This window comes from Rhizophagus irregularis, chromosome 32, assembly GCF_026210795.1.
Source record: "Rhizophagus irregularis chromosome 32, complete sequence".
NCBI classification, from domain to species: Eukaryota; Fungi; Glomeromycota; class Glomeromycetes; order Glomerales; family Glomeraceae; genus Rhizophagus; species Rhizophagus irregularis.
Window position 1 is genome coordinate 1,342,610 of NC_089460.1, and position 25,831 is coordinate 1,368,440.

The 25,831-nt window shown below is 26.9% G+C and overlaps 9 protein-coding genes across 11 annotated transcripts; 4 read left to right on the forward strand and 5 right to left on the reverse strand.

Annotated features, from left to right (window-relative positions):
- Positions 1–7,001: 7,001 nt before the first annotated feature.
- Positions 7,002–10,358, forward strand: OCT59_023089 (uncharacterized protein). Its single transcript, XM_066150551.1, has 5 exons — positions 7,002–7,224; positions 8,045–8,386; positions 8,676–8,861; positions 8,964–9,056; positions 9,131–10,358. The coding sequence occupies exons 2-5, from the start codon at positions 8,111–8,113 to the stop codon at positions 9,446–9,448; spliced, it is 873 nt and encodes a 290-aa protein (XP_066006572.1). The 5' UTR covers positions 7,002–7,224; positions 8,045–8,110; the 3' UTR covers positions 9,449–10,358.
- Positions 10,359–10,767: 409 nt separating this feature from the next.
- Positions 10,768–13,995, reverse strand: OCT59_023090 (uncharacterized protein; the record flags this gene model as incomplete). The annotated part of the gene is made up of 1 exon (XM_025312474.2): positions 10,768–13,995. The coding sequence occupies one exon, from the start codon at positions 13,993–13,995 to the stop codon at positions 11,059–11,061; it is 2,937 nt and encodes a 978-aa protein (XP_025189352.1). The 3' UTR covers positions 10,768–11,058.
- A 252-nt stretch (positions 13,996–14,247) lies between these two features.
- OCT59_023091 (uncharacterized protein) lies at positions 14,248–15,010 on the forward strand. Its single transcript, XM_025334025.2, has 4 exons — positions 14,248–14,279; positions 14,350–14,375; positions 14,440–14,682; positions 14,752–15,010. Exons 1-4 carry the CDS (start codon positions 14,255–14,257, stop codon positions 14,839–14,841), a joined length of 384 nt encoding a protein of 127 aa, XP_025189353.1. The 5' UTR covers positions 14,248–14,254; the 3' UTR covers positions 14,842–15,010.
- On the reverse strand, positions 14,688–15,570 carry OCT59_023092 (uncharacterized protein). Of its 2 annotated transcripts, none has more exons than XM_066150552.1 (3): positions 15,257–15,570; positions 15,022–15,189; positions 14,688–14,853 (listed from the first exon to the last, which is right to left on the reverse strand). In XM_066150552.1, the coding sequence occupies exons 1-3, from the start codon at positions 15,516–15,518 to the stop codon at positions 14,807–14,809; spliced, it is 477 nt and encodes a 158-aa protein (XP_066006573.1). In that variant the 5' UTR covers positions 15,519–15,570; the 3' UTR covers positions 14,688–14,806. The 2 variants fall into 2 exon arrangements, with proteins under 2 accessions (XP_066006573.1, XP_025189354.1); XM_025312475.2 differs by having other exon boundaries at positions 14,688–14,943.
- A 108-nt stretch (positions 15,571–15,678) lies between these two features.
- OCT59_023093 (uncharacterized protein) lies at positions 15,679–16,749 on the forward strand. 2 transcript variants are annotated; one of them, XM_066150554.1, is made up of 5 exons: positions 15,679–15,892; positions 15,952–16,052; positions 16,126–16,210; positions 16,297–16,368; positions 16,446–16,749. In XM_066150554.1, exons 1-4 carry the CDS (start codon positions 15,680–15,682, stop codon positions 16,345–16,347), a joined length of 450 nt encoding a protein of 149 aa, XP_066006575.1. In that variant the 5' UTR covers position 15,679; the 3' UTR covers positions 16,348–16,368; positions 16,446–16,749. The 2 variants fall into 2 exon arrangements, with proteins under 2 accessions (XP_066006575.1, XP_066006574.1); XM_066150553.1 differs by having other exon boundaries at positions 16,287–16,368; positions 16,446–16,742.
- On the reverse strand, positions 16,252–17,370 carry OCT59_023094 (uncharacterized protein). Its single transcript, XM_025312476.2, has 4 exons — positions 17,177–17,370; positions 16,935–17,089; positions 16,736–16,838; positions 16,252–16,658 (listed from the first exon to the last, which is right to left on the reverse strand). The coding sequence occupies exons 1-4, from the start codon at positions 17,307–17,309 to the stop codon at positions 16,549–16,551; spliced, it is 501 nt and encodes a 166-aa protein (XP_025189356.1). The 5' UTR covers positions 17,310–17,370; the 3' UTR covers positions 16,252–16,548.
- A 235-nt stretch (positions 17,371–17,605) lies between these two features.
- OCT59_023095 (uncharacterized protein) lies at positions 17,606–19,761 on the reverse strand. The gene is made up of 8 exons (XM_066150555.1): positions 19,448–19,761; positions 19,247–19,372; positions 18,991–19,112; positions 18,813–18,925; positions 18,620–18,741; positions 18,502–18,534; positions 18,229–18,396; positions 17,606–18,162 (listed from the first exon to the last, which is right to left on the reverse strand). The coding sequence occupies exons 1-8, from the start codon at positions 19,670–19,672 to the stop codon at positions 17,884–17,886; spliced, it is 1,188 nt and encodes a 395-aa protein (XP_066006576.1). The 5' UTR covers positions 19,673–19,761; the 3' UTR covers positions 17,606–17,883.
- A 136-nt stretch (positions 19,762–19,897) lies between these two features.
- OCT59_023096 (uncharacterized protein) lies at positions 19,898–23,033 on the forward strand (the record flags this gene model as incomplete). The annotated part of the gene is made up of 11 exons (XM_025312478.2): positions 19,898–20,106; positions 20,179–20,708; positions 20,781–21,169; positions 21,239–21,415; positions 21,479–21,718; positions 21,785–21,946; positions 22,018–22,197; positions 22,267–22,368; positions 22,449–22,577; positions 22,645–22,745; positions 22,820–23,033. 11 exons carry the CDS (start codon positions 19,898–19,900, stop codon positions 22,860–22,862), a joined length of 2,262 nt encoding a protein of 753 aa, XP_025189358.1. The 3' UTR covers positions 22,863–23,033.
- Positions 23,034–23,508: 475 nt separating this feature from the next.
- Positions 23,509–25,701, reverse strand: OCT59_023097 (uncharacterized protein; the record flags this gene model as incomplete). The annotated part of the gene is made up of 7 exons (XM_025312479.2): positions 23,509–23,925; positions 24,007–24,243; positions 24,311–24,820; positions 24,897–24,986; positions 25,061–25,102; positions 25,260–25,285; positions 25,371–25,701. 7 exons carry the CDS (start codon positions 25,699–25,701, stop codon positions 23,509–23,511), a joined length of 1,653 nt encoding a protein of 550 aa, XP_025189359.1.
- Between the last annotated feature and the right edge of the window lie 130 nt (positions 25,702–25,831).

A 25,831-nucleotide genomic window follows, 5' to 3' on the forward strand; every position in this document is an offset into this window, starting at 1 on the left:
AATTCATATTTTATTTATTTTAATAAAATTAGTACTAATTATAGTATACAAAAAATACATAATAATAACAAAGCAAAAAACAAAAAACAAAGCTATAAAAATAAAGAATGAAATTTATGAAGAAAGTTAAAAAATGAAATGATAATAAAATATATGAAGTCAAAAAGTAAAATTTGTGATATTAAAAAGCAAAACATATTAAGTTAAAGAACAGTATAAAGTAAAAAAAATATAGTTAGTAAAAAATAAAAAAAGATACTTATTACAAAGAAAAAAAAAACCCTCTTTTAGTAATTAAGTTAAAAAACGAATTTATAAAAAAAATTAATGACTAAATAAAAATAAATTAAGAGCAAAATGTATCATATAATGTTGAAGAGAAAGGAATTAAAAAATGCTATGATAAAGAAAAATATATATATAATTAATAAGAAATAAAATTAAAAAACAAAACTAATAAAAAAAATATATTAAGATATTATATTATATTAGAAATTATAAAAATTAAAGAACCTAAAGATCTAAAAAAAACATATTAAAGAAAAAAAAAGAAAGCAAATAAAAATAATAAATAAAAAAGAAAATAAAATAGAAAAAAAAAGGAAATAAAATGAAAAAGAGTAAAAAGAAAAAGAAATAAAAGAAAAGGTAAAAAATAAAAAAAATAATATAAACAAATAATAAAAATAATATAACTATAAATATTAATTGGTCTAAATTTATCATATAATGGGAGTAAATAATTTATATAATTATATAAAATTTACTAGTAAGTTAAATTACAATTAGTTTTATACTATATATACAATATGTTGCAAAAAAAAACTAAAAACTATTCACATGATAAAAATGCATGTTATGCGTTCAAAATAAATTTAATTTATATTATGTAAATTTGAAACCCAAAACTACATTTTGATATCTTTTGAAGTTATAAACAATTCATTATCTTTTGAAAAAATTAGCAATAATTATTTATTTCAAATTAAAAAATATAATAGAAAATTAAATTACATTTATAAAACATTGGTAGATTAGATTTAATTTAAAATACTCAAATATTATTTAGAATGATGCCAAAAAATGAATATCAAAAAATTTGCAGTAAATAAACCTTTATAATAATTTTATTCTTTAAATTATCACAATTTCAGTATATAGTAAAAAATACTAATAAATGGTTTAAATTACAAAAATATGTGTAGTTTACTTAAAACAAAACCAATTTTTATCATTTAAAATGCAAAATAAACTTGAATATTGGGGCTACATTATGACATCATTTAGGATTCTAATACATTTTTACTTTTTTGAAAAAATTAACTATAGTGCATACAATTTAGTCCTAGCAATTAAATTTGATGAAATTTAAATCACTACTATTCATTCAAAAAAAAAAGATAAACATAAAGTATAAACATACAATGATAAACCAGATTAAGCTTAATAAAACTATGTTTTAAATTTTCTATAAAGTATTTTTTAATAAAGTAATAGTAATTTAAAGTTGGAAATATTTGGCTATTTTATTCTGACTAGAATTATATGTAAATCTGGCCAAAATTACTTTCATTTAATTATTAACTATATAAATTTGGCTAGAATTAAGAATTATAACTTAAATTAAATAAATCTGACCAATAAAATTACAGGATTAAGTATTACATAATGTAAAAAATTTGGCTGCTTAAAAATTTTTTTGTTGGGATTAAGTTGTATGCACTGTACAAATATTGATTTAAAGAAAAATTTGATATGAAATTTATAAATAAAAAAATAGATGCAAATTCACTAAAAATTTCTCAAATTTTATTAAGATAAATAGGAAAATTATAAATAAAAAAAATTTTTTAATAATATTAAGTATTTTATGCAAAAAAAATATAAATTTGCTTTAAAATAGTTATAAAAAATTTTTAAATAAGAAAAATATAATTATAAACGCAGGTGTGTTCAAATTTTAAACACTTTTAGTTTTACTCAAAATTACTAAATATAGTCATATTTTGTTATACTGTATTTTTTTATATAATATATTTTAAATATAGCCTTTAACCTTTTAAAATATTATATTCCAAATATTATAGCCTTTTTTATACAATATATATAAATTAATTTTAACTTTTTAAATTAATCAAAGTGCATATTTTAACTTTCAAAATAATTAAATTAAATGTTAAATAATTATTTGATTTATTTCTAATTAATAAATATAAAGATTTAAATACATTTTTATTTTAGAGTAAATTTATTCATCGCACGTGCGATGCATCGCCACTTTCCTTTTTTGTAAATTATTTATGTTGATCAACCTGCTTATACATCGCCACCCCCTTAAAATGGCAATGATAAACATAAAAATTTGCATCGCACGTGCGATAAATAAATTATTTCTTTATTTTATAGTTATTTTAAATTTTATAATGTCTGTTATTTATAAAAATCCTATATGTTATTTTATTAGTAAACTGTTTATTTATTACAGATAATATACTTAATTTACTTATTTTAATTTACTAATTTTGTAGTTATAGATTAATAATTATATTATTTTGCAAAAAAAAAGAATAATTAATAAATAATATTTGAAATAAATTTATAATATATAGCTTAGAATTATACATATTATAATATTTTTTTATTGTATGAAGTCAAACTCTGATTTGATATACTTTAAATAAAAAAATAATATTCTTTTTATAATAAAATATCAATTCCATAATAAAAGGTAAATTTATATTTATAAAATCTTTGTTATACAATTAAATATTAAAAATTACAAAATTTATTCAGTATTTAAAAATAATATATAAAATAATAATATTTGATAAGTTTTTATTATTATAATTTTATTGTTATAAAAAATTTGCTAAAGAGATTTTAGATTTATCTAAATACTTTTTTATTTGATTCCAAAATAATTTGTTTTTTAATAAATGTATTTATAAATTTTTTTAGTTAAATCATTTTTATTTGCTTTAATTCATTATTTTTTCAAGGTTAATGAAAATTTAAAGTGAATAATTTAAATTGAAATTCAATGTATAGAATGATACATTTAAGAATAAAATATACTATATAAATATTTTAATATAATTTAACTGCAGGAGTACTTTCAAACTAAGAATAATTTTATTCTAGAGAAAGACCTTGTGAGTAATCAAACTACCATACTATGTAATTTGCATATCTATTAGGCTGATATATGATTTAATATCAAATCTATATATAACTAATTATCAATAAGAAACCGTTTCAAAATAAATAGTAAATTAGATCTCGTTTACTTTATAAAAAATAATAATACTATTAATGGTTAATGATACACAGTATCGTTAGTGTTATTTTTAAAATGAACTATGTTTATGCAAATTATGGGATCATTGAATAGCCAATTATATTAAACACATCATTAACAATAAGTTTTTTTATTACTGCGGTTTAATCTTAGTCAGAACGGCCGAGTAGAAATAGTAGAAATAAAAATAATTGGTCTGACCTTGTAATAAATTAGACAACAATACTTAAAAACAACAATTCTCTATAATAATCTTTATCCTAAAATTAAGTAATACGGAGATTTCACGGGTATAACAGATTATGAAACAATTTCTCTTTCTTTTTTTTTTTGTCAAACGCGTCATTCTACATCATTATACATGATGTTTAATAAAAGTCCTTTTTTTTTTACCCCCTTAATTTAATAATAATTTAATAAATTTTTAAATAATGATCTTTCTTAATTGTCAGAACAAAAACGTAATAAAACGTAACTCGAATAAATAAAATTGCCAATCAAATATGAACACGGTCTTATTATGGGAAAATAATATTCAATAGAATTTTGAATCACTTTACCATCTTTGGAATTGTAAAGGTTTCGTTGTTCTTTATTCAGACATACAATTATTGATAATTTTCCATTCATTACAAAAACTGCAATGTATTAATTTACCAAATTTGCTATACAATCAAAAAAAAAAAATTGTTTGCTTACTGTTTAAAGAAATTAAAGGAAGAGATTTTTAGGAAATAATCAAGATTAAAATAAAATAGTAAAAAAAAGAAAAATGTAAAAGGTAAATAAATGAAAAAAAGTAAAGTAAAAAATGAATAATGTATGAATAAATAATAAATAAAATAAAGATAAGATAATAATAATAACAATAATATAAAATAAAAAAAAATACGAATAATAAAAAGATCCTTTTAAAAACAATAATAATTTTTTCATAAATAATTAATTATTTTTTCGTCCTTTCTTTCCATATTTTCTTTTCCATTATTTACAAATTAATCTTAAATCCAAACCAAAAAAAAACTTTAATAAAAGGTACATTTGTAAAAAATAGTAATCAAACAATTGTTATTGATAAAAGAAAATACCATAGAAAGTAAAGAGTAACAGTTTCATCGCGCTTAAAACATGTAAATGTAAGCAAGTAATGTAATTTAACCACATGATATAATAACTTCAAACCTTTGTTTACATCAATAATCCTATACAAGTGCTTTTTTATTTTTTTTTGTTTCGGAGTTTGTAAGTGGTCTGCAAGAGAAAAAAAAAGAATAATTGAAGAAAAAAAAGAAAAAATTTCTTGTAATCAAACAGGTATTTTTTATTTATGTTATGTATAATGATTATAATGGGCGTTTTTACCTGTTATTTTTTTGGAGTGTACAATGGTTATATATGATAACTTTATGAACACAAAATTATTATAATTATGTAAAGTTCTTAATATTCTTTAATTTATTCATATTTTATTTTTTATTTTTATTTTTATTTTTTTCCTATCTCTTTTTTTGTATAGAAAAAGTCATCAAATGAGAACTCGTTTTCAATCAACACCCTTCGGTCCATTTGCTTTTTCCATTGTCTAAATGCATAAATTTTTTTTTTTTTTTTTTTTTTTTTTGAGTATGAGAATTTTTTAGATTAAAAAAGTACCCAGTCTAGTTAAGTTTTAAACCTGTAATATCGGGGTTACGGGGTTCCAATTCCGTACAAAATTTATAAACTCAGTTATAAACAAGTCAATCATGTACTTACTTGTATAAAAATGATGCATAATTGAGTAACCGAGTTTAATATATCAATTGAGCTTTAAAATAAAAAAATAAATAATTTATTAGAATGAGAAAAATGAGAAAATCTTCAAATTACTGCGTAATTTATTAAAAGTAAATGTTTTTTGTACTTTACCATAAATGGTAATATTAATTTAAAGTGGACCACGGACTTTCTGGGCAATGTTTCTATCAATACAAGATTTTCTAATAGAAATTCCTGATTAAGCCCATTTTGCACTACCGAATTGCTACATTTAGGGGTAAAGTATACATGTACATATGCTGTCGGTGCGTTGTTGTATAACTCTTTATAACGCCTTTTTTCCACCTGACTAGATGACATGCAACTAATCCATATCTAATATGATTTTCGGTTATACGGCAGATTTCTCTCACCGGATGTTATCAACACTTGCGCCGCCAAAAAGCATTTACATATGATTGAAGCATGGGACTTCTTTTATTTCCTTTGTTCTTTTGTTTAGTTTAGTCTGTATATTTGTCGCTCTTGTTCATCTGTTTATCAGTCATGTTTATCGTTTATCAACTTTGATAGGTTTATTATTTTCTTTAATTCTTTGATACTTTTTATCTCTTATTCTAAAATGAATAAAATAAAAATTTCTTTCTTTTTTTCCTTTTGTTTTTGGTAAAAAAAAATATGTTTGTACAATTTTTTATTTCTTTTTTAAGTGATTTTTTTACCAAAGATTGATGGTTTAATATATTTGTTATTCGATTATGATATCGTGTACTACTCGTGTACTACGATAATAATAAACTTTTTCATAATCTGATTGATGTTTATCAAAGGATTAATCATAAAAAAAAAAAAAAAAAAAAAAAATATAAAAAAAATAATCATATAATCAAATATAGATAAAATAGATAAAATAGATAATAATAATAATAATAATAATAATAATAAATAATACATACATACTCTTTTATATTTCTATTATTTTATTTTTTTTTAAAAAAAAAGTTTCACAATAAAAAAAACAAGAATAAAATCTTGTAAAATTAGAGTCGGAAGTCGGAGCATCGTCGGGTAATACATGCTAAATTAAGATTCCACATAAATTACTAATGAAACATTTACTTACCACAAAAGGGGAAAAAGTATCACCAATTTCACATTTTGAGAGTTTGATTGACATTAAAGAGTTTGATTATCGATTTCCACCGAAGATTACTAGTACTATTTGATACACTTTTCTAGTGATGTACAACATTACACCAAAAGATTCTTTTTATTATAACGGAGAAAGATATTGCGGCCGGTCACCCCGAGTTTAAAATGTTGTGGCGGTGTTACTTTATTAAGTTTCGTGTAATATTTTAACAATTTTTTCAATGGGCATCATAAAACGTAACACATCATAAATAGAAATGGGGCAGTGGCGTAGCCTTAATTAAACTATTCTAAAAATTGTTGTTTGTATTCTATTCTGGAAATATAATTAAAAAAAGAGAAATATTTAAAAATATTTGAAATACGTTATCTATTTAATAACTATAAAAAATATAGTTTTTATTGAAAGAATTCCTTATTGTCAATAGTAAAGTAAAATAGTATGTAGAAGTTTAATACATATATATTATAGTGTAAATTAACTCAAAAAAAAAAAAGTCTATTGTATAGTCTATAGTAGTATAAATATTTATATCTTCCATTTATTCTTCATTTATTCTTTAATAATTTTTATTGTGTACATAAAAAAAAAAAAAATTTTTTTTATGTGTATTTTTTTTTCAATTGTATTGTCTAACAAAGTAACACCTTATTCCGGTTTTTTCATTACTTGTAAAAATTGTAACTACTTAAAGTATAATGAAATTTGACTAAAAATTTATTTTGACAGACAGACCCTTTGACTGGATTTGGGATGTTATAAAAAAACCCAGCATCCTTTTCCGTCCAATTTGTTATCCCTTTGCCCCTTTTATGTTCAAGCCAACTGTTTGGCACTTCATCAAAAACAATAAAAATTTTCATTTTTATTTTTTTTTCTTCCATCAATCTTTCGTTCGCTTTTTTTTTTACTTATTTTATAAACCCCTGTGTTCTCTATTAGTTTGTGACTCAGGAAAATCATAAAATTTTCGTCTAAAAGAAGTTATTCGAGAACGTGAAAAGACCTTGAAAAGGTATTTACCGTTTACATACTAATTTAATTAGTTTTTTTTTTTGTTTGTTGTTTTTTTTATTTTCTTCGTCATTTTTTTTCAAAGTGTTATTCATGTGTATTTATCGTACTTTCGAGGTATTATCTTTAAAAGGGATGAACTTAGTTATAGAAATTGAAAGTCGTGCTCATAAAAACTAATTCGGTAGAATTTCAGAAATAATTCAATTTTTTTTTTTGATGTGCAATTTGCATCATCTTTACTCAATTTTAATACTTTCTTACTCCTCCTCGTTATTTTATTTTCCCTTAATTTTCTTTTTATTTACATATTTAAAACAAAAAAAAAAACATTACGAGTTTTTCAAACAAAATTATAATGCATCATCATATATCGCGTGTCTTTGAATATTCCACGCATACATATTATTATTCTCTTCTCTGAGCACTTAATTGTTATATTAATTCTTTTTTACTTCCCTCCAAATTCTTATTTACGTATGATTTACAAAACTCAAAATTTTTTATACATCGTGTAATTTTTTCCCTTTCTCCTTTAAACTTTATTGGTTCCTTTGATTTGCATTGATTTTTTGAGGCGCAGTATTATTACACTGCAGATTATTTACAATATTGGTCGTAAATACCGACTGCTGTACATCAAGATACACATGATAACACTTCGAATACACATATATTACCTCATTCCGAGATTAATAATATTTCTCGATTTATATAAAACGCCACCACTCACTCCATCTGTTTATTTCCTTTTTTTTCTTTAAACCTATTTTTTTTTTTTTTTAACAAAAAAAAATTTTAATAATTTACACAAAAAATAGAACGCATACAAACTACGCAACTTTATCGTAATTATACCAAAAAAAGACTTTCCTCTTTTGTATTGAATGCACGCCACAGATATGAGTGCAATCGCCGGAAATTCACCAACCAGTCAACGAAAACAAAGTAACGCTTCTGGTAGTGGAGATTTATCAGAACAATCGACCCCTAGAGGAACTAAACGTGAAAATGAAGACGATGATGATGATTCTGGGGATGAAGAAGTTGGAAGCAAAAATGAAAAACGTGCTGGTCGTCGTAAGATAAAAATCGAATATATTGATGATAAAAGTAGGAGACACATAACTTTCAGTAAGCGAAAGGCCGGTATAATGAAGAAGGTAAATATAAATAAATAAATAAATAAATATATATATATATTTTCTTTTTCCTTTTTTATTTACATATATATACATGTATATATATGTATTTTTTCCAGAAAAAAAAAATTTAAAGATATTGCCATTTTGGTCTGATATATTAAATTTTTCCGTATTTGTTCTATGGTTTATAAACAAATGAAAATCATATCTTTTTCGAAAATTTAATTATTATTTATTATTATATAATGAAATATTTATATAAATTATTATTTACTAATGTTCTTTTTCTAATTTCTAACTTATTCAGGCATACGAACTTAGTACTCTTACGGGAACTCAGGTATTGCTTCTTGTAGTATCAGAAACTGGACTCGTATATACGTTTACCACACCGAAACTTCAACCCCTCGTAACAAAACCTGAAGGAAAAAATTTGATTCAAGCTTGTTTGAATGCACCGGATACTCCTTCAGCTCAAGATACAACATCCACGGTAAATATTAAAATTTCACTTTTTTACGTATAAATTTACACACTCCTTTTTTTGTTTAACTAAAAATTTATTTTTTGTATGACGAAATTTTTACTTATTTAGACGCGATCTTCAAATAATAACCAATCATATGGAAATGAAAGTTCTACTCCAGTAGAAGGAACTAATAGTGATGTTTATGATAATGACCGCAAGGTATATAATTATCATTTCAATATGTTTAATTATTTATGTAAAATCTTTTTTAACTTATTGGTATTTATTTTTAGCCTCAAGCAAGTGGTGGTAATCAAATGGCACAACAGCAATCATATGCAGCACTTGGATTAAATCCATATAGTCAATATGGTGGAATGCCTAATGGTATGACTTTAGGCGGTGCTGGTGGTATTGCAGGTCCTCCATATATGTCAGGTACAGGATATTCGCAGTACGGTCAAAATCACATGAATCAATATGCAGCCAATAACGCTTATATGCCCGCAAATTATTGGCAAACCGCTGCCGGTAATACAACTAATACGAATGGTACTGGCAAAGTACCGCAATATCCAAATCAAATTAATCAATCACCTGAAAAAAAGTAAACTAGAAAAAAATTTTTTTTTTATGTATTTTTTTTCATATATAAATATAAATATTATATAGGATTTTGTATAGGTATTTTTTTTTCTTTTGTTTTGAATCAATTCGGCTTGCTTTATATATATATATATAACCTTTTTTACTACATGAACAAAAAAAAAACATATACATGTATATATTTTCTTTTTATGTTTTTCATTTGATATGATAATAATTATGTAAGAAGAAAAGTAATTAGTTCATGTTATGTTTTTTCCCCCAATAACTTTGCCGATGTAACATTTTCTCTTTTTATATATCTTTTTTTTTTCTTTTCCTATAAAATGAAGACATTGCTATTAAAAAAAATTATTTTTTTTTATATATAAAAGATAGCACTTTTTTCTTTGATAGGTTGTTAATATATTTTTTTTCTTTTCTTTTTCATCCATCATTTATTTTTTAAAAAAAAAATTATTTTTGTATTTTTCTATTTTTTTTAAAAAAAAAACAAAACTCTTGCAGAGGGTAATTCAAAAAAAGTTTTTTATTAAGCCGAAGTTGATTGTGTTATATGTAAGAGAGAGAGAGAGAAAAAAAAAATCCTTGTTTGGAGATAAGTAGAAAAAGAAAGTAGAGGTAGTTTGAAGAAGGATTTTTTTTTAGTTTTGAAAGTATATTTTTTTAAATATTTTTTTTTTATTTTTATTCTATATTATTTTTATTTTATTTTATTTTATTTTACTTTTTTTTTAGGATTTTTTTTATTTTTCTAGTTGGTCATTTATTTTAGTTTATTCTTTTTTTTTAAAAAAAAAAAAGAGAGAATTTTTCTTTTAGAATTATTTTTTTTTTTTTTAAAAGGATATTTTTTTTTGTTCGATTATAACTGTAGTTGATAAAAAATTATAATAAATATACATATAAATATATAAAATATATACATTTTTTTTCTTTTCGAATTAATTGAATTAGATCAATTGTTTTTTTTTTTAATTTTAATCATGCGACATCTTAATAATAAAAAAAAATTCGCGAAAAAAAAAACCTGTAAAATACAAAAAAAGTAAAAAGTATCTCAAAATCTCGTACACCTATACACTTTTTGCATTTATCAATGAATTATAAAATTTCCAAATTAATTTTCAATTTTCAATATTTCTATAAGGAGAATTTTGAATGATTACGGGCTTGGGCGTTGTGATCTGCGTTAATTTTTGAGATTAATTAAAAGTCATTATGCAACGGATAAACCGATAATTATATTTATAATATGATGCACGCCAAAATTGGTAATTATTTTTTTTTATTTGATGCATTTTGATTATATTTAGATTATTTTTAATTTGTGATTTACTGAAAAAAGTTTAAAATATACATTACATCAGAATTTATGTATATCTACTATATCTGTCAAGCATCTAGATGCCTTTAAAGGATAATAAACATTATCATCATATATACTTTATTGTTTTTAAATGTTTGTCCAAAAACTTTTTTCCGCTTTTGAATAATTATTCCGAAGATTATTATATAATTATTATGTGTAATGTTATTATTATTCAAATTATTCAGTATTATTATTATTCTGATTGCAATTTTTATAATTACCACTAAACAATTATTAATATTATTAATTTCCTCCCAATAACGTTTGCAACTCTTCCAATCGAGCTTCTCGGACTTGTGCAGCGTCTTTCCTTCTCTGTTCTCCGAATGCTTGAGATATCAATGCACGTTTCTTTTCTTGTAATTCAATAACACGATCTTCAACTGAATTTTCAATAACAAATCTAAAGATAGAAACAGGTCGAGTTTGACCTAACCGATAAATTCGATCAATAGCTTGATCCTCGATACTCGGATTCCACCAAGGATCCATAAGGAAACATTGATTTGCTGCTGTTAAATTCAATCCCAAAGATCCACATTTCAAACTAATTAAAAAGACTTTAATTTCTGGTTCATAAGTAAAATCGGATATTGCCTTTTCACGTTGATTACGCAACATCTTACCATCCAATCTTACAAATTTAATATCAGATTCTTTAAGGGCAATTTCAATCAAATTAAGGAAAGACGTCCATTGGCTGAAGACCACTGATTTAGTTGTTGGGTCTTTTTCATTTGATATTTTAAGAAATTTCAGTAAAGCCTTAATTTTTGAACTTGGTTTATAATCAGAATTAATTATATTTCCGATCTCATCATCAATTGATTCTTGTTCATGAGGTGATTCAATTAGATGTTCCTTTTGAACTGGACTACGACACATTGGACAAGAACGTTTATCCTTATCAATAACTTTCTCAATGCAATCTCTGTCAAACACATGTTTACAACGTGTAATAACAGGGGTAGTCAATGACTCCAAGCAGATGCAACAATCTTCGTTATTTTCAATTGCAACTTTTAGGGCATTTATTAATGATATGATATTCTCATCATTCATATCAAGAACATGAGTTTCCATAATTTTTTTTACTCGTTCTGCACAAAGTTTGTGATGATCACAAAGTTGTCGTAACCTTAAAAGAGATTCCAAGATAACAGCATAGTTTTTCATAACATCATTTGACTCTTTCCATTTCTTAAAGCGTTCTTTTGCATCTTTTTCCATTTCATCATAAATTTTTTGTTCTTCTGCGTTAAATTTAACTTTATGAACAAAGGAATTAATGGGGGGAAGGGATAAGATGGGATGTCCATTAAACTGCATATCCTTTGTTCTTCGAAGGCAGACAATTTTCATTAAAACCTTAAGTCTTTCAATAGCTGCTTTATCACCAGCTTTTATTGGTCTGTTAAAAACACGATTCCACCATTCTGATTCATCAAAAGGAGTGATTCTCAAAAATTTAACAAGTGAATACATATCATTCAATTCATTCATAATTGGAGTTCCAGTAAGAATCCATCTTCGTTCAGCATCCAAACTATATGCGGCAATACTTTGTTTTGTTGATTTGGTACGAATTATGTGCCCCTCATCTAGGACAACTCGGAGCCACTTAACGGCAAATAATCCACGTTTTTTATCTTTTATATTTGACTGACCAAGTATAGAATATGTAGTGATCACTACGTCATAATCTTTAAGGTTTTTCGGATTATCATCTCGATTAGGACCATGGTAAACATAGTAAGAGAGGGAACCTTCCTTGACATGCATATTAATCTGATCAACCCAATTTCCAAGAACACTCAAAGGAGCAACAATCAAAGTGGTTTTAGAATAAGCTGAATCCGATTTGACAGGTTTAGGAATAAATCCTTTTCCATCTTTATCATATGTAATCAAAGCAATCGTCTGCAATGTCTTCCCAAGACCCATATCATCAGCTAGAATTCCGCCTCTAGCGAAATTAGGACGAGTTTTAGTAGAAAACCCGGTAGCAGAATTATAATAATAAGATTCTTTATTTTGCTTATTAATAACCCAAAATTGAGTTGCTTTATCAGTAGTTGGTTCTTCCGGATGTTCGTTTGATAACATCCAACCAAGTCCTTGTTTCTGATATGAAAGTAAGGGGGTAATCAATGCTTCTGGTTGAGGAGCTTCGGGAAGTTTTGCTAAATCAACAATAGAAATTCCAACTTCTTGAAGGACCTTTTTAACGCTCGTTTTGTCAAGAGTTTGACCTTGTCTTATTAGTTCACGCCATGCTTCGTTCGGTTCAGAAGCATTTATACCTTGAGACATAGGTTTAAGTGGCTCAAACTTAATATTTTTTGATCTTAAATTTTTCGCAATACGTTCCTCTCGTTCTGGCACTCCAAGAACATGAATATGCAGAGGAACAACATATGTTCCTTTTTTACCAGCAATGGTACCTTCAATTCGAATATCTCCGTTATCAATTAATGGGGCAAGAATTTTAGCCAAATCTTTAGGTATATGACCAACTTGATCTCCAAGAATATTATCAACACGCAGTGCGTTCCGATCGTATATATTAAATGGTTCACGTGTAATTGAAACCGATTCATTTTTGTTTACTACACCATCATAATATCGTACACCTACGATTTGAGTAATAATATTACCATAAACTTTTTGGATTGCACCTTCATCTTCCACAGAGCCTGATCTGTTTTCTAATTCTTGTTCTTCGCTAAGTTCCTGACTAAACGCGTCTAAATCAAGAGAAAATGGTACAATTGAAATGCGTTGATAATTTGGAGGATGTATTGTGGATGATGAGGAGGATGATGGTAAATATTGTGATGTAATCCCTTTAGATTGTTGTATTCCTGGTGAAACGGGTTTAGTGGACGTACTTTGAGTGTTTTGAGGTCGATAAATTGAAGAAGAAACGAATCCCGAAGTTGAAGAAGAAGATGGTGACTTTCTAAGTTTTTTCTTAGTTGAGGAACCTCGTTCTCTATCGATAGAATCATTATTTGCACGTTTTTCCGCATTTTTATCAGCTTTATTTTGTTTTGTTCTAACGCTGCTTTCTCTTTCATCTTCAATAATGTGAATAGGACAATCATCCGATTTGTGAGACGTGTCACCACAATTTTCACAAGAAATATTGGTCTTTTTATTACGCAATCTTGGTAGCATCTTTATGTTCGCGACGAAGGTAATTAATCTCTCGAATATAATTAATAAATAATAAGTTAACTTTTAAATTTCGCGTAAAAAAGGGCTTTACAGTCATACTCACGAAAAAAATTTACCTGCAAAGAGGAAGAGAGGTAGAGCGAGTAGAGTTGTTGTTGACGTTCATACGAGACTATTTGTAACCAATCATTAATCACGTGATTAGATTTTGCCAATTAAAAGTAACCATCTTACATCTTGTATTAGATATCAAAAAAGAATGTCAAATATTTGGGTTGCTGCAGGTACTGTATATAAAAATTATTTACAAAAATAGCTTTGTTACTTACTATTCTAATTCATTCGTTTGTCTAGCTAACGGTGACATACAACGCGTTACGGTAAATTTAATGTTATTTGTTCTCTGTTAAAAAGACCGATTTTTAAATTCTAATTCTCATTTAGGAACTTATAAGAAGTGGATTGTCTCCAAATTCTAAAGATTCTAACGGATACACCCCATTAGCAGCAGCAGCATCATATAATCATTTTGATTTAATTGAGTTTTTGATATCAGAAGGCGCAGATGTGAATATTCGTGACAATGATAACGATACACCTTTATATGTTGCAGAAAATGTAGAAGTGGCTCGAAAATTACTTAGCCATGGGGCGGACCCATTTGTTAAAAATTCAGAAGGAAAAACTGTGCGTTTAGGCTTCGTTTCTTTTATTTTTTATTTTATTATTTATGACTAAAACGATTTTATTGAATAGCCAGCACAAGTGGCTTATGAAGAAGAATGGTTTGAAGTTGCTGAACTCTATTGCTCTATAACGGGGGAACAGATACCAGCAGCAGATTAAACCAATTGATTCCTAAAACGCGTTTTTTTAGAAAATTTATTTTATTGCATTTAACCATTTAAATAATGTCATTAATAAACAATTTGTCAAAACCAAATAATTCTTTGTAAAAGTTAGTTTTTACGTTTTTGAAAAAAGGAGGACACAATAAAGAAATTATATTATTACTATTATACTTGCCTTCTTCAGTCATGTTTTTTCTATAACATAAATCCTTTTCATCAATCTTTGGCATTGGTGGTTCTTCATAGATAATATTTTCAAACTCGTACACGTCAAAGTTGAGTGGATGTTTGAAAAATTCGAAATTAATCTTAAGATCTTCGTCATCTGGTTCAAACGGTGGCTCTTATTTAACAAAAATATGTTAATCATACAATCTTTTCTTTCCGCACGTAAGTTAATTAATTCAAACCTTCTATGGATGGAGGACAATATTCAATATCCGGAACATCATCATCATCATGCATTTTTTTTGCTTTCATTTTCTTCTTTTCAACTTTCTTTCTGTCCACATCCCCAAATTTGACTGTCTTCAAATGTGGTGTTTTATTGGTAAGGTCTCTTAAAGCATTACCACCTTGCGTTTTTGCCGTCTGAGAACTTTTGGTGATATTTATGGTTACTGCGTTTTCTTTGCCTTCTATGGCTTGTTGTTGCCTCGAAGAACGTAACATTATTTACGCGTAAAAGACTTGAGTTACTTGAATTGGTGTAACTGTTTTGGCCAAAGATCAAATACACGTGACGATAAAATTTTAACAATTACTTCGATATCGTGACTTTGTTCACATGGAAATTAAAAATAAAAAATTACTTCGATAATTATAATACAAATATGAATACCAAGAATATAGTTACACCCGGTCAAAGATTAGGTTTTGCTCAAGATTATGTTGCTGGTCCTGGCACTTATGTTCGTGGCAACCTGTTATATGCAAGTGTGGTTGGCATGAAACGGGTGTCTAAACAAACAGCAGAAGGAGAAACACTTGTATTGACCGTATCAAGGGAAAAACAACAGTCAGCCATACCGGAAGTTTGTAGCCTCGTAAGTTTTTGAGGGTTTGTTTAAATTTTGTAAATGTAATACCTAATTATAATTATTAGATAACAGGTAAAGTAATTCGTATAACACCTAAAGAAGCCGTTGTGTCCATAATGGTCGTAGATAATTCGCCCTGTAAAGAAGATTTTCAAGGAATAATACGGTATCTATATTACATATTTCTCGAGAGTTATTTTATATATAAGGTATTGATTTATCTTTTAATCTTTTTTAAGTCAACAAGACGTACGCGCAACAGAGAGAGATAAGGTCAAGATTCATGAATCCTTTAGACCCGGAGATATAATCAGAGCAGAAGTGGTATTTATTTTTTTTATATTTTATATTTTTTTTATATTTTTAAATAATCTTAATTTTAACAAAAATTGAATCATAGATTTCTTTAGGAGATGCTCGATCTTATTACTTATCAACAGCCAAGAACGAACTTGGCGTAATTTATGCACAAAGTATAGAGGGTATATAAGATTTTCAGATTATGTTTAAATATTTATGTAATGATACTAAAATTTTTTTATTTCTAATAAACTTATAGGTGCTGCTATGATACCAATATCATGGCAAGAAATGCAATGTACAAAGACAAAAGCAATTGAACTTCGAAAATGCGCGAAACCATTTTAATGAATTTAATGAGTTCAACCAGATATCCCAAATAACTGATCTTTCTTATATTCCGTATATGCAGGTCTTGCGAGTGAATTATTCGCCACTTGTATATCTATATTAATGTCATTAATCAGAGCATCTAGTTTAAAAGAATCAGAGGTTAATTAATGGATTTATTTTATTAAAAAGGAAAAATGAATAAATAATAATTCATACCAAGTGAACTATAATCTTTTTCTGGGCGAATATAACCTAATACGACTACACGTAATTCCACTCCATAAAAGTCTTCAGGGAATGTATGCATTATATGAACTTCCTAATTAATAAAAATAAAGTGGATACGAATTCTCTTTAATAATAAAAGAATTATTTCGCGTTATTATCAAATGTATATTTATAAATGTATGCGTACCGCACTACGTTTTTCATTCTTATAATAAGGATTCCAACCTAAACTCATTACCATTGGGTATACAATAGGATCATTTCCAACTTGTGACCATCCAAAATAAATTCCTGTTTCTATATCCTTACAAAGAGCTTCTGTTGCTTCCTCTGGAAGATTTGCTTTTTAATTAACATAAAAAATTAATCGATCTCAAATTCTTAATCTTTTCGATGATTTAATTATTGGAATTGAAAAAACATTTCTACCTGTTGGGGTCCCTAATTCTTTACTTCCCCTTCCAAACCCTCGAACTACTTCTCCTTTCATTTTTATAGGATATGGTGAAATAGGAACATCAGGTCCTACGATAAGAGGTCGTGCTGTATTTAATTGTGCCATTTACTTACTCGCTAGCAAAAGGGCAGTTTTGTAGTTTGAATACTTTATGAAACAAATACGCAGCTAGCCTTATCCACCAATAAAATTCAAGTACATGTATTTAATCACTTAACTATAAATAGCTATTTATTAATTGTATAATTAACCGTTATTATTATTAACATTACATAAACAAATTTTTCTCAAAGTGAACAAAGTTACAGAAAAAATTAAAAAGATACATTACATAAACAAATAAACATTAGGAAAATGTCAATAGATAAAAGAGTAAACACGTGCATTATAAGGATACGCGTAAAAGTAATCAGTTTTTTAAAAAGTTTAATTTTATTCAAAGACTGAAAAAAAAACGATATAGTGAAGATTTACTTTACAAATGCGTTAATTCAAAAATCTTTGTTTGATGTAATTCATATCACATCCCTTTTTTTTATAATTATGAAATAGAGTATCCTAATATATCTATATTAAAAGTATGGATGCAAAAAAATAATAACTTGATAAAAAATAATTTGAGTAATCATCAAATGAAAATACTCGAACTTTTAAAAAACTATGTATAATAAAATTAATGTCAAACACGTCGTTTTTTGGATTGTATCGTTTCATCATCGTCATTGATTACTCTCTTTTGGACAGGATTAGATTCCACTTCTTCCTCATCATCATCATAACCTTTTCGCTTTGATGTAGATGATGCTGCTGCTGCTGCTTCAAATGCTGCACCTGCTGCACTAGTTGTAGGAAACTCAGCTAGATCTATATCACTTGCTTCGTCCAATTGATCACTCTCTTCGTCTTCATCGTCTTCATCAGGTTGGAAATCTTCTTCATCAGTATCTTCCGGAAGATTCTATAATTAAATATATTATATTTAGTTGTATTAAAATAACCAAATCAATTATATAATTAGTCTTACCGGATCAAGTAAATAATCTATTCCTGGGCCTTCTTCTCCCGATTCAACTTCTGATTCACTTTCAGATTCTTCCCTTTTATCGACGTCTGGTGGAAATGCAACCTGTTTCCCTTTATCACGTGATTTTGGTACGACATTCGTTTCGGTCACCTCTTCTCCACTCGCTTCCTAAAATAGAGTTACGCGTTTATTCTCATTGTAATTAATAGTATCACTCAAATTGCTAGCCTAGTTTCTACTAATTTTACTGATAAAGTAAAATTAAAAACCAACCAATTCTTCTTCATTATCAGATACTTCCTCATTCTTTGAAAAGTTTTTTTTGCAAATTAAAATAAAATAAAAAGGAGAAAATGAACATATTATAATTACTATAAAAATTGTGTCTTACATCATTTGTTTCTGCATCTCGATCCGATTCACTGCCTGCATCTTCTTCTGATGCAGCTTCCTCACTTATTTCAGCCTCTTGATTTTCTTCGTTTTCCTCATTTTCATCAACATCTTCGGAATCTTTGATTGCAAATACTTTTAATAAATAATAAAGCTTAAATAATTTTTAAACTATTCCTCTTCCCAATTACCTGCATGGCCATTTGATTGTACAACGTCAGCATCATCATCCTCCTCCTCCTCCTCCTCATCCTCCTCTTCGTCTGCATCACTTTCATCTTCTGAATCAATGGGGTCTCCCTTTCTATTAATGAATGAAATAAAATAAGTACAAGTAATAGATGTTTTAACTAATATGAGTTAATCTACCTATCATGCTGATCAAGTGAATACAATTGTGGTATCATTTCAAGTAGAGCATCTCGATAATTCGCTTTTTGTGTGACTGGGCATTCGAATAAACTTAAATGTTTAAGATTCGGTAGATTGCACTTAAAGGATATCAGAATTAAATAAAATTAGTTGTGTATTCTATAATTTCTTCGAAGCTATTCAAGTAAATTGTAACAAATAATCTGCTCTTTAGCATGGGTTAAAAAAAGGTCAACTAAAACTAATACTTTACCAGTGGTTCGAGTGCTGATAGGTCGTTTATTTTGTTACCGCTTAAATCAAGATGAATTAATTTTTCAAGTTTAGCGTCTGCCAACGCCTCCAAACCGCCTGTAAGTTTATTATCTGATAAGGCAAGCTATTATTCAAAACTATTTCAGTTAATATTTGAAAGTTAAGCACCAATTAAATGTTGGTGTAAAACTATAAATACCCTTCTCAATTTTGGTAACGTTGGAAACCCTTCTAATGAGTATAAATGAGTACGGTTCATAGAAAGCGACCTCAGGTTGATCAAGTCAGTAAGAGGTGTAAAATCATTTTTATCGGCATTAGTAACGTTGGAGATCGCCATGATCTTTTTATTATCAAGAATCAGCTCTTCAGGTTCGGTAGGGTCTTTGAACTGAAGTTTATTCTTGAAATCCTGGTCCGCCATGTTTAATATTTATTTTTGTAAAAGCCTACGTTAGATCAAACCGAAAGCAAACATCTATTCTAGTTGCAAAAAACGCGTATATTCGGTGCGACGACGAAAATGTCGATAGACTGTCTTTTAATAGACAGACGCTCGTTGGACAGACGGTTGATCTGATCACAGATCGAAGATGTTAATTGAATTTATCGCAAAAATATTCTCGACATCAAAACAATTCAACAGGAAATGCCGGTTACAACCAAGGCACCGAAAACAACAACACATCCACCGAAACTTTCATTAACGTATTTAAAATCCTTGACAAATATTGAAGACATACAAGAATGTCTTCAATTATTAGATTTGGAAGAAAATCAAGTTGATAATAATTTGGATGAGTTATTAGAGAGAAGATCAAAACTTGAATCAGAATTAGATAAATTGGAAGTTTTAAGGTAATAAAAAAAATAAGAAGAAATATTTTGTTTTAACACTCATTTAGATTTAATAATATTATCTAATTCTAGGCCACAATTAGGTACATTACATACACAAGCAGCAAATTTATTAAACATAATAAATAGTACTTCGTTAGTAGCAGAACGAATTAGCGCACAAGTACGGCAATTAGATTTAGAACAAAGTAGAGTTCAAGAATCCATAAAACTTGTTGAAGATGTACAGGAATTAAAACTTTGTATTACTGGTTTACATCAAGCAATGTATATGAAGGATTATGAAACTGCTGCTTCATATGTTAATCGGGTATCAGCATTAGATAAAAAAATACTTGAAGGAGAATTTGCAGAAAATTCTGTACCTTCATCCGAATATCCTGATATACCAACAAAAACTTTATGTGATGCGAAAGAAAATCTCTTTGTTATTTTTAGTAGAGAATTTGAGGCAGCTGTTTATAATAGAGATCAGGAAAACATAAGTAGATTTTTTAAGTTATTCCCTTTAATTGGAAAGGAAACTGAGGGATTAGATAAATATTCAAAATTTGTTTGTGGTATTATTGCAGGAAAGAGTCAAGCAAATTTGGCTGAAATGGGTAAGGAACAAAGTCATATTATTGTTTTTATTATTATTTGTAATTGTTTATTAATTTTCTTGAATTTTGTAGCTATTGGAACAAACTTTTATGGAAATGTGTTGACCAAACTTTTTGAGAATATAGCACATATTATAGATCAGCATCAATCTGCTGTTGAAACACATTATGGTCCAGGAAAGATGATTCGAGTTATTGAAAGACTCCAAGAAGAATGTGATAAACAAAGCCAAATTATCCTGGATACTTTTTTTGATGAAAGACAAATTCAGCGAAAATTGTTAGATATTCAAACGCATTATAATACACAAAAAAGATTTTCAGGTCTGCAAAAGCCTGGACAATTAAAAGAAGTTGATATTATACCAGATCCAAGAGAACTTGATGTTATATTATCAGAATTAGCAATGATTAGTGCAAGAACTCACTTATATTATCGATTTTTGGAATCAAGAACTAAAGTAATTAAAAATAATAATAATGTCTATTTTACTTTATTTTATTTTTGGGCTAAATATTTTTTATTTCAGCTGGAAGTAGAAGCAATGCAAGTTAATGGTACTGATGTTTCACTGTTAGAAAAAGACGCCAATAAGTATGATTCATCAGTTATTATCAAAAATAGTGGCTTATTAAAACAAGTAAAATCATTAATGAATGATTTTGTTGTTATAGAGGAATATTTCCTTAAAAAATCTATTGAGAAGGTAAATTTTGACATTAAGCTAATAATTACTATAAACAGTAGCTTACAAATTATAGATTTATAGGCTATGAGAATAGACAAATATGAAGAAGGAAGCACTTCGTCAAGTTGTGTTGAAGACGTGTTTTATATTCTCAAGGAATGCTTAACAAGAACTGTAATGACATCTGATATGGAATGTTTAACATCAATGGTTAATTTAGTTAATCAAAGTTTGAAAGATGATTATCTTGCTTTATTTAAAGAGAGACTGTTAACCGCATTCGCAACTGCAGAACCAAAAGATGCAAAATTTGGTTATATGGTACGTATTTTATCTCTTTTCGATGAATTTGTTATTATTTACTCGACTTTTTTTTTATTTCTTTAGATTTTATTGAACAATTTGGATGTTAGTTGTGATTATACGCAAAGACTTACATCAGAATTAATAACAATTCCTTCAATTACTAAAAATGATTATAAAATAGTTGAAAAATGGTTCACTTCATTAAATAATATTACTACTGATAATTTTAAACCAATATTACAAGTAGGTGAATTTTTAAATAATAATTTAATTGTTTATAACTTATATATTTAACTAAATTATATAATTCTTAGAGTGGATTAAATGAACTTTTTACTCAAATGATTAAACCAAGAATTAGACCTATTTTACAAGAAGCTTATAAAGATATTAAATATGTATTAGATGAAGATGAATATCATGAACAAGAAGCAGATGATAATTTTGCTAAAAGATTTGTAACTGGATTTGATAATTTAATTAAAGTTTATCAGGTAAATTGTGAGAATTATATTAAATTTTATTTTTTGAAATACATTTTTAATTTAATTCTAAAATTTTAGGCAACATTTACAGAAAATAATTATAATCAAATTATGATACATATTTTAGAATCTGTTATTAATTTGTGGGAAAAAACTGTTTTTGTAACAAAATTCACTCAGGTATTATTATTTAGTAAATAATTTTATACTTAATGAACTTAATGAGTTTTTTTTACAACTTATTCTTTATTTTAAAATAGTATGGTGCATTAAGATTTGATAAAGATTTGCGATCTGTAACTAATTATTTTTCAGCTAAAATGCAATGGCCATTTAGAGATAAATTTACTAGATTAAATCAAATTTCAACTTTACTTAATTTGGAATCTGTAAGTACAGTTAATTTAATATAATAATTTAAAAAAATACAATTAACTAAATTAATTTTATTTTTAGTTATCTGAAATTTATGAATATTGGGGAAGTACTACTAAAGCAACAAGTTCAATTACATGGAGATTAACTGTTACTGAAATAAAAAAGATAGTTGGATTACGGTAAATTATTATTATAAATAATTTTGCTTTTAAGTTTAAATTTAATAATAATTTTAATTATAATTTTATTATAGAATTGATTTTAATGCTGAAGAAATTTTAAAATTAAAACTATAGAATTAATAAATTACAATTTAAATAAATAAAATTTAAATAATAATGTTATTTAGTAAATTTTAAATAATTTAATTATATAAAATTTATTTATTTACCATTTTATTTAATATTGATTTATTAAACTATGTTACTAATACTTAATAATAAATATATTAACTAAATTTTGCAATTATTTTTAAGTATCATATAAAAAATTTTTAATACTTGTAATAAAAAATTCAAAAAATATTTATTTTTTTTATTTTAAACAAAATTAAGTTTTTGGGTTTGTAAAAAACATAAAAGTGATTAAATAAAAAATGAGTACAGTCAGACCTCTATAATTGCACTCTCCATAATTGCACCACTATGTATACCCTCTCTAAATACACCCTCTGGTTCGGTCCCAAGCTTATATGATCTCTAATTATTTTACCTCTATAAATGCACACTCTCTTTAAATGCACTATTTTGAAAATTATGCATATGGTCCCAAGGGGTGTGCAATTATGGAGGTCTGACTGTAATATGATATAAGAAATATGGAATAAAAATAAAGATGAATTTATAACCTAAAGTCAATTAAAGGATAATCTATTGAAATAGTAGTTGATTACTAGTTTATCTTAAATTATTCTAATTATTCTAATTTTAATTTTTTGAATATTTAAACCTTCCTATTAGGAACCATTGATTTTGGTAATTCGTCTGGTAATTCACCACCAGATAAAACACCTTTACAAAGATGCATAGCTACAGCAAATTGATCTGCATCCATATATCCATCATTATCCCAATCAGCCAAATTCCAAACTTTTTTAAGTATATCATTTGATAAACCTGTTTCCATCAAAACAGGTCTGACAGAAGCACCGGAAACTTTTCCGTCAACAGGATGCAAAGAATTGAATTGCGGCATAACGGAAGCTTTATCAACTGAAGAAAATTCCCAATAACTGGGAGGAAGCTCTGAATCAAGATAACTTGGTTCAGAACCTTCAAAAGGATTGCGCTCGCCAGGTAATAATGCTCTATTTCCTTGAGGAAATTTAGCCATTAATTTTGGCAGGTCATTAGCAAGCGCCTAATGAGTACCGTAATAGGAAGTTTAAATACGGGAAAATCAAAGAAATCATGAAAAAGATTAATTTAAAAATATACTTGCATCTTCTGCTCTTTCCAATATATTTGGCTTAAGACTATGAAAATTTTCAAATTTGTGGAGTCTTAAACCTTGTTTAAATCTTTCCACGTTTGGAAAATCTCCTGGCGCTAATTGATGACGCTGCATTATTGTTATAAATTCTTTATCTAATCTATTAATAAGTTCATTCTGTTTGGATTGTTTACGAAACATTGCTGGCATTTCTTTTTTTAAATGCCCAATAATATAAGCATGCACCTGTTAAAAAATTTAATTTCTCGCTTAATATTCAAGTAGACAAGAAAAAACAAATGTCATGGCTTACCTTTGCTAATCTGGCTCTTTTAACGATTTCGTTTATCTTTCTAATAATTGCATTACGGGGTAGTTCTCGCATACTTTTGAGTAAATCATTTTGCTCAGCTTCAATTAAAGTTCGACAGTCCTCGAATACATTTGGAGGCTTTTCGGACCAAAATGAACACAGATACACTCGCATTACTTCGGGTGTTTGAACAACTTTACCTAATGACCACATAAGCGCCCCGTATACCCGCATTAATTGTTGTTCATCTACCATATCTGCTTTATTTAGCAAAACTTTAACCTTCTCTGCTTGTCCTTTTAATGAATGAATCGCCATTTTAAATTCATTCGAAATATCTAATTTATGTGCGTCAAATAGTAACAATATCAAATCCGCTCGCTCTGCAAAGTATTCAATTACAGATGTAAAATCATAACCACGATCTATTCGTTGTTTATCGCCAGCAAGGATTCCGGGGGTATCAATGATAGTCATATTTTCCAACTCAGGTGAAGGAAGTTGTGAAACCTATTATATAAAAACAATACGTAAAATGTATCAATTATAATAATTATAATTATATATGAATTTGAAAACAAAATACCTGAAACTTGGACAAAAATGCTTGTCCAAATTTATTTAGTCCTCGAAATGGTAATTGAGCATTTACAGCTGCAGCATTACCTGGAATAACCTGCAAATAAGATTTAATTTTAAAATCGGGTAAATATTTGAAAAAAAAAACGAAATAATTGTAATTATACTAACTCGATCTTCAACGCTATTCATAACGGCTACAAAACGATCCGTCTAAATTTCGATCAAAAAATACGGAATGCCATTACTGATCATACATGATATCAAAAATATTTTTTTTGGCTAGCAATTTAAAGAGTCCCATTAAATAACATTTTGCACAATATTTTATCTGAGGCTCTTAATAAAAACAAATTTTCTTTAAACTCACTGTTGGTTCTACGCCAATATGACTTTCTGCAAAATAAAAAAATAAAAAATTTAAGTATATTCCTTTTATATTACAAAAGTAAAGTAAATACAGTATAAATCGATATAATACCAGGATATTCTTTTCCTAATAAATATTTAATGAATGTAGTTTTTCCTGTTGAATATTGTCCCATCAAAAGAACAATTGGCTTGGCTTCAATATCGCTATCAGTTAAAGGTTGCGAATGAAAACTTTCAAAATTATAAGTGGTTTCTAATGGTTTGATTTTATTATTATATATTTTTTTTAAGCCCTCAATTATAGTGGCGTATTCTCCGTTAATATCGGAAGAACTAGAACTACTCTGCCCTTGTAAAGCTTGTGAAGAAGTACTACGGAAAGTTGAAGTTGGCGAAGTTGAATTTGATTTACTCAAGAGCGCTTCAAATTTATTACCCATTGTCAATTACTACTAGATTACTTAGATTAATACTATAGCTGGTACAACTCGTTATACTCGCTACATTCCAATTGAGCTGACAGATATCAAATATCAATGTGGTGTTATGCAGTGTAACATCTAAAACGTG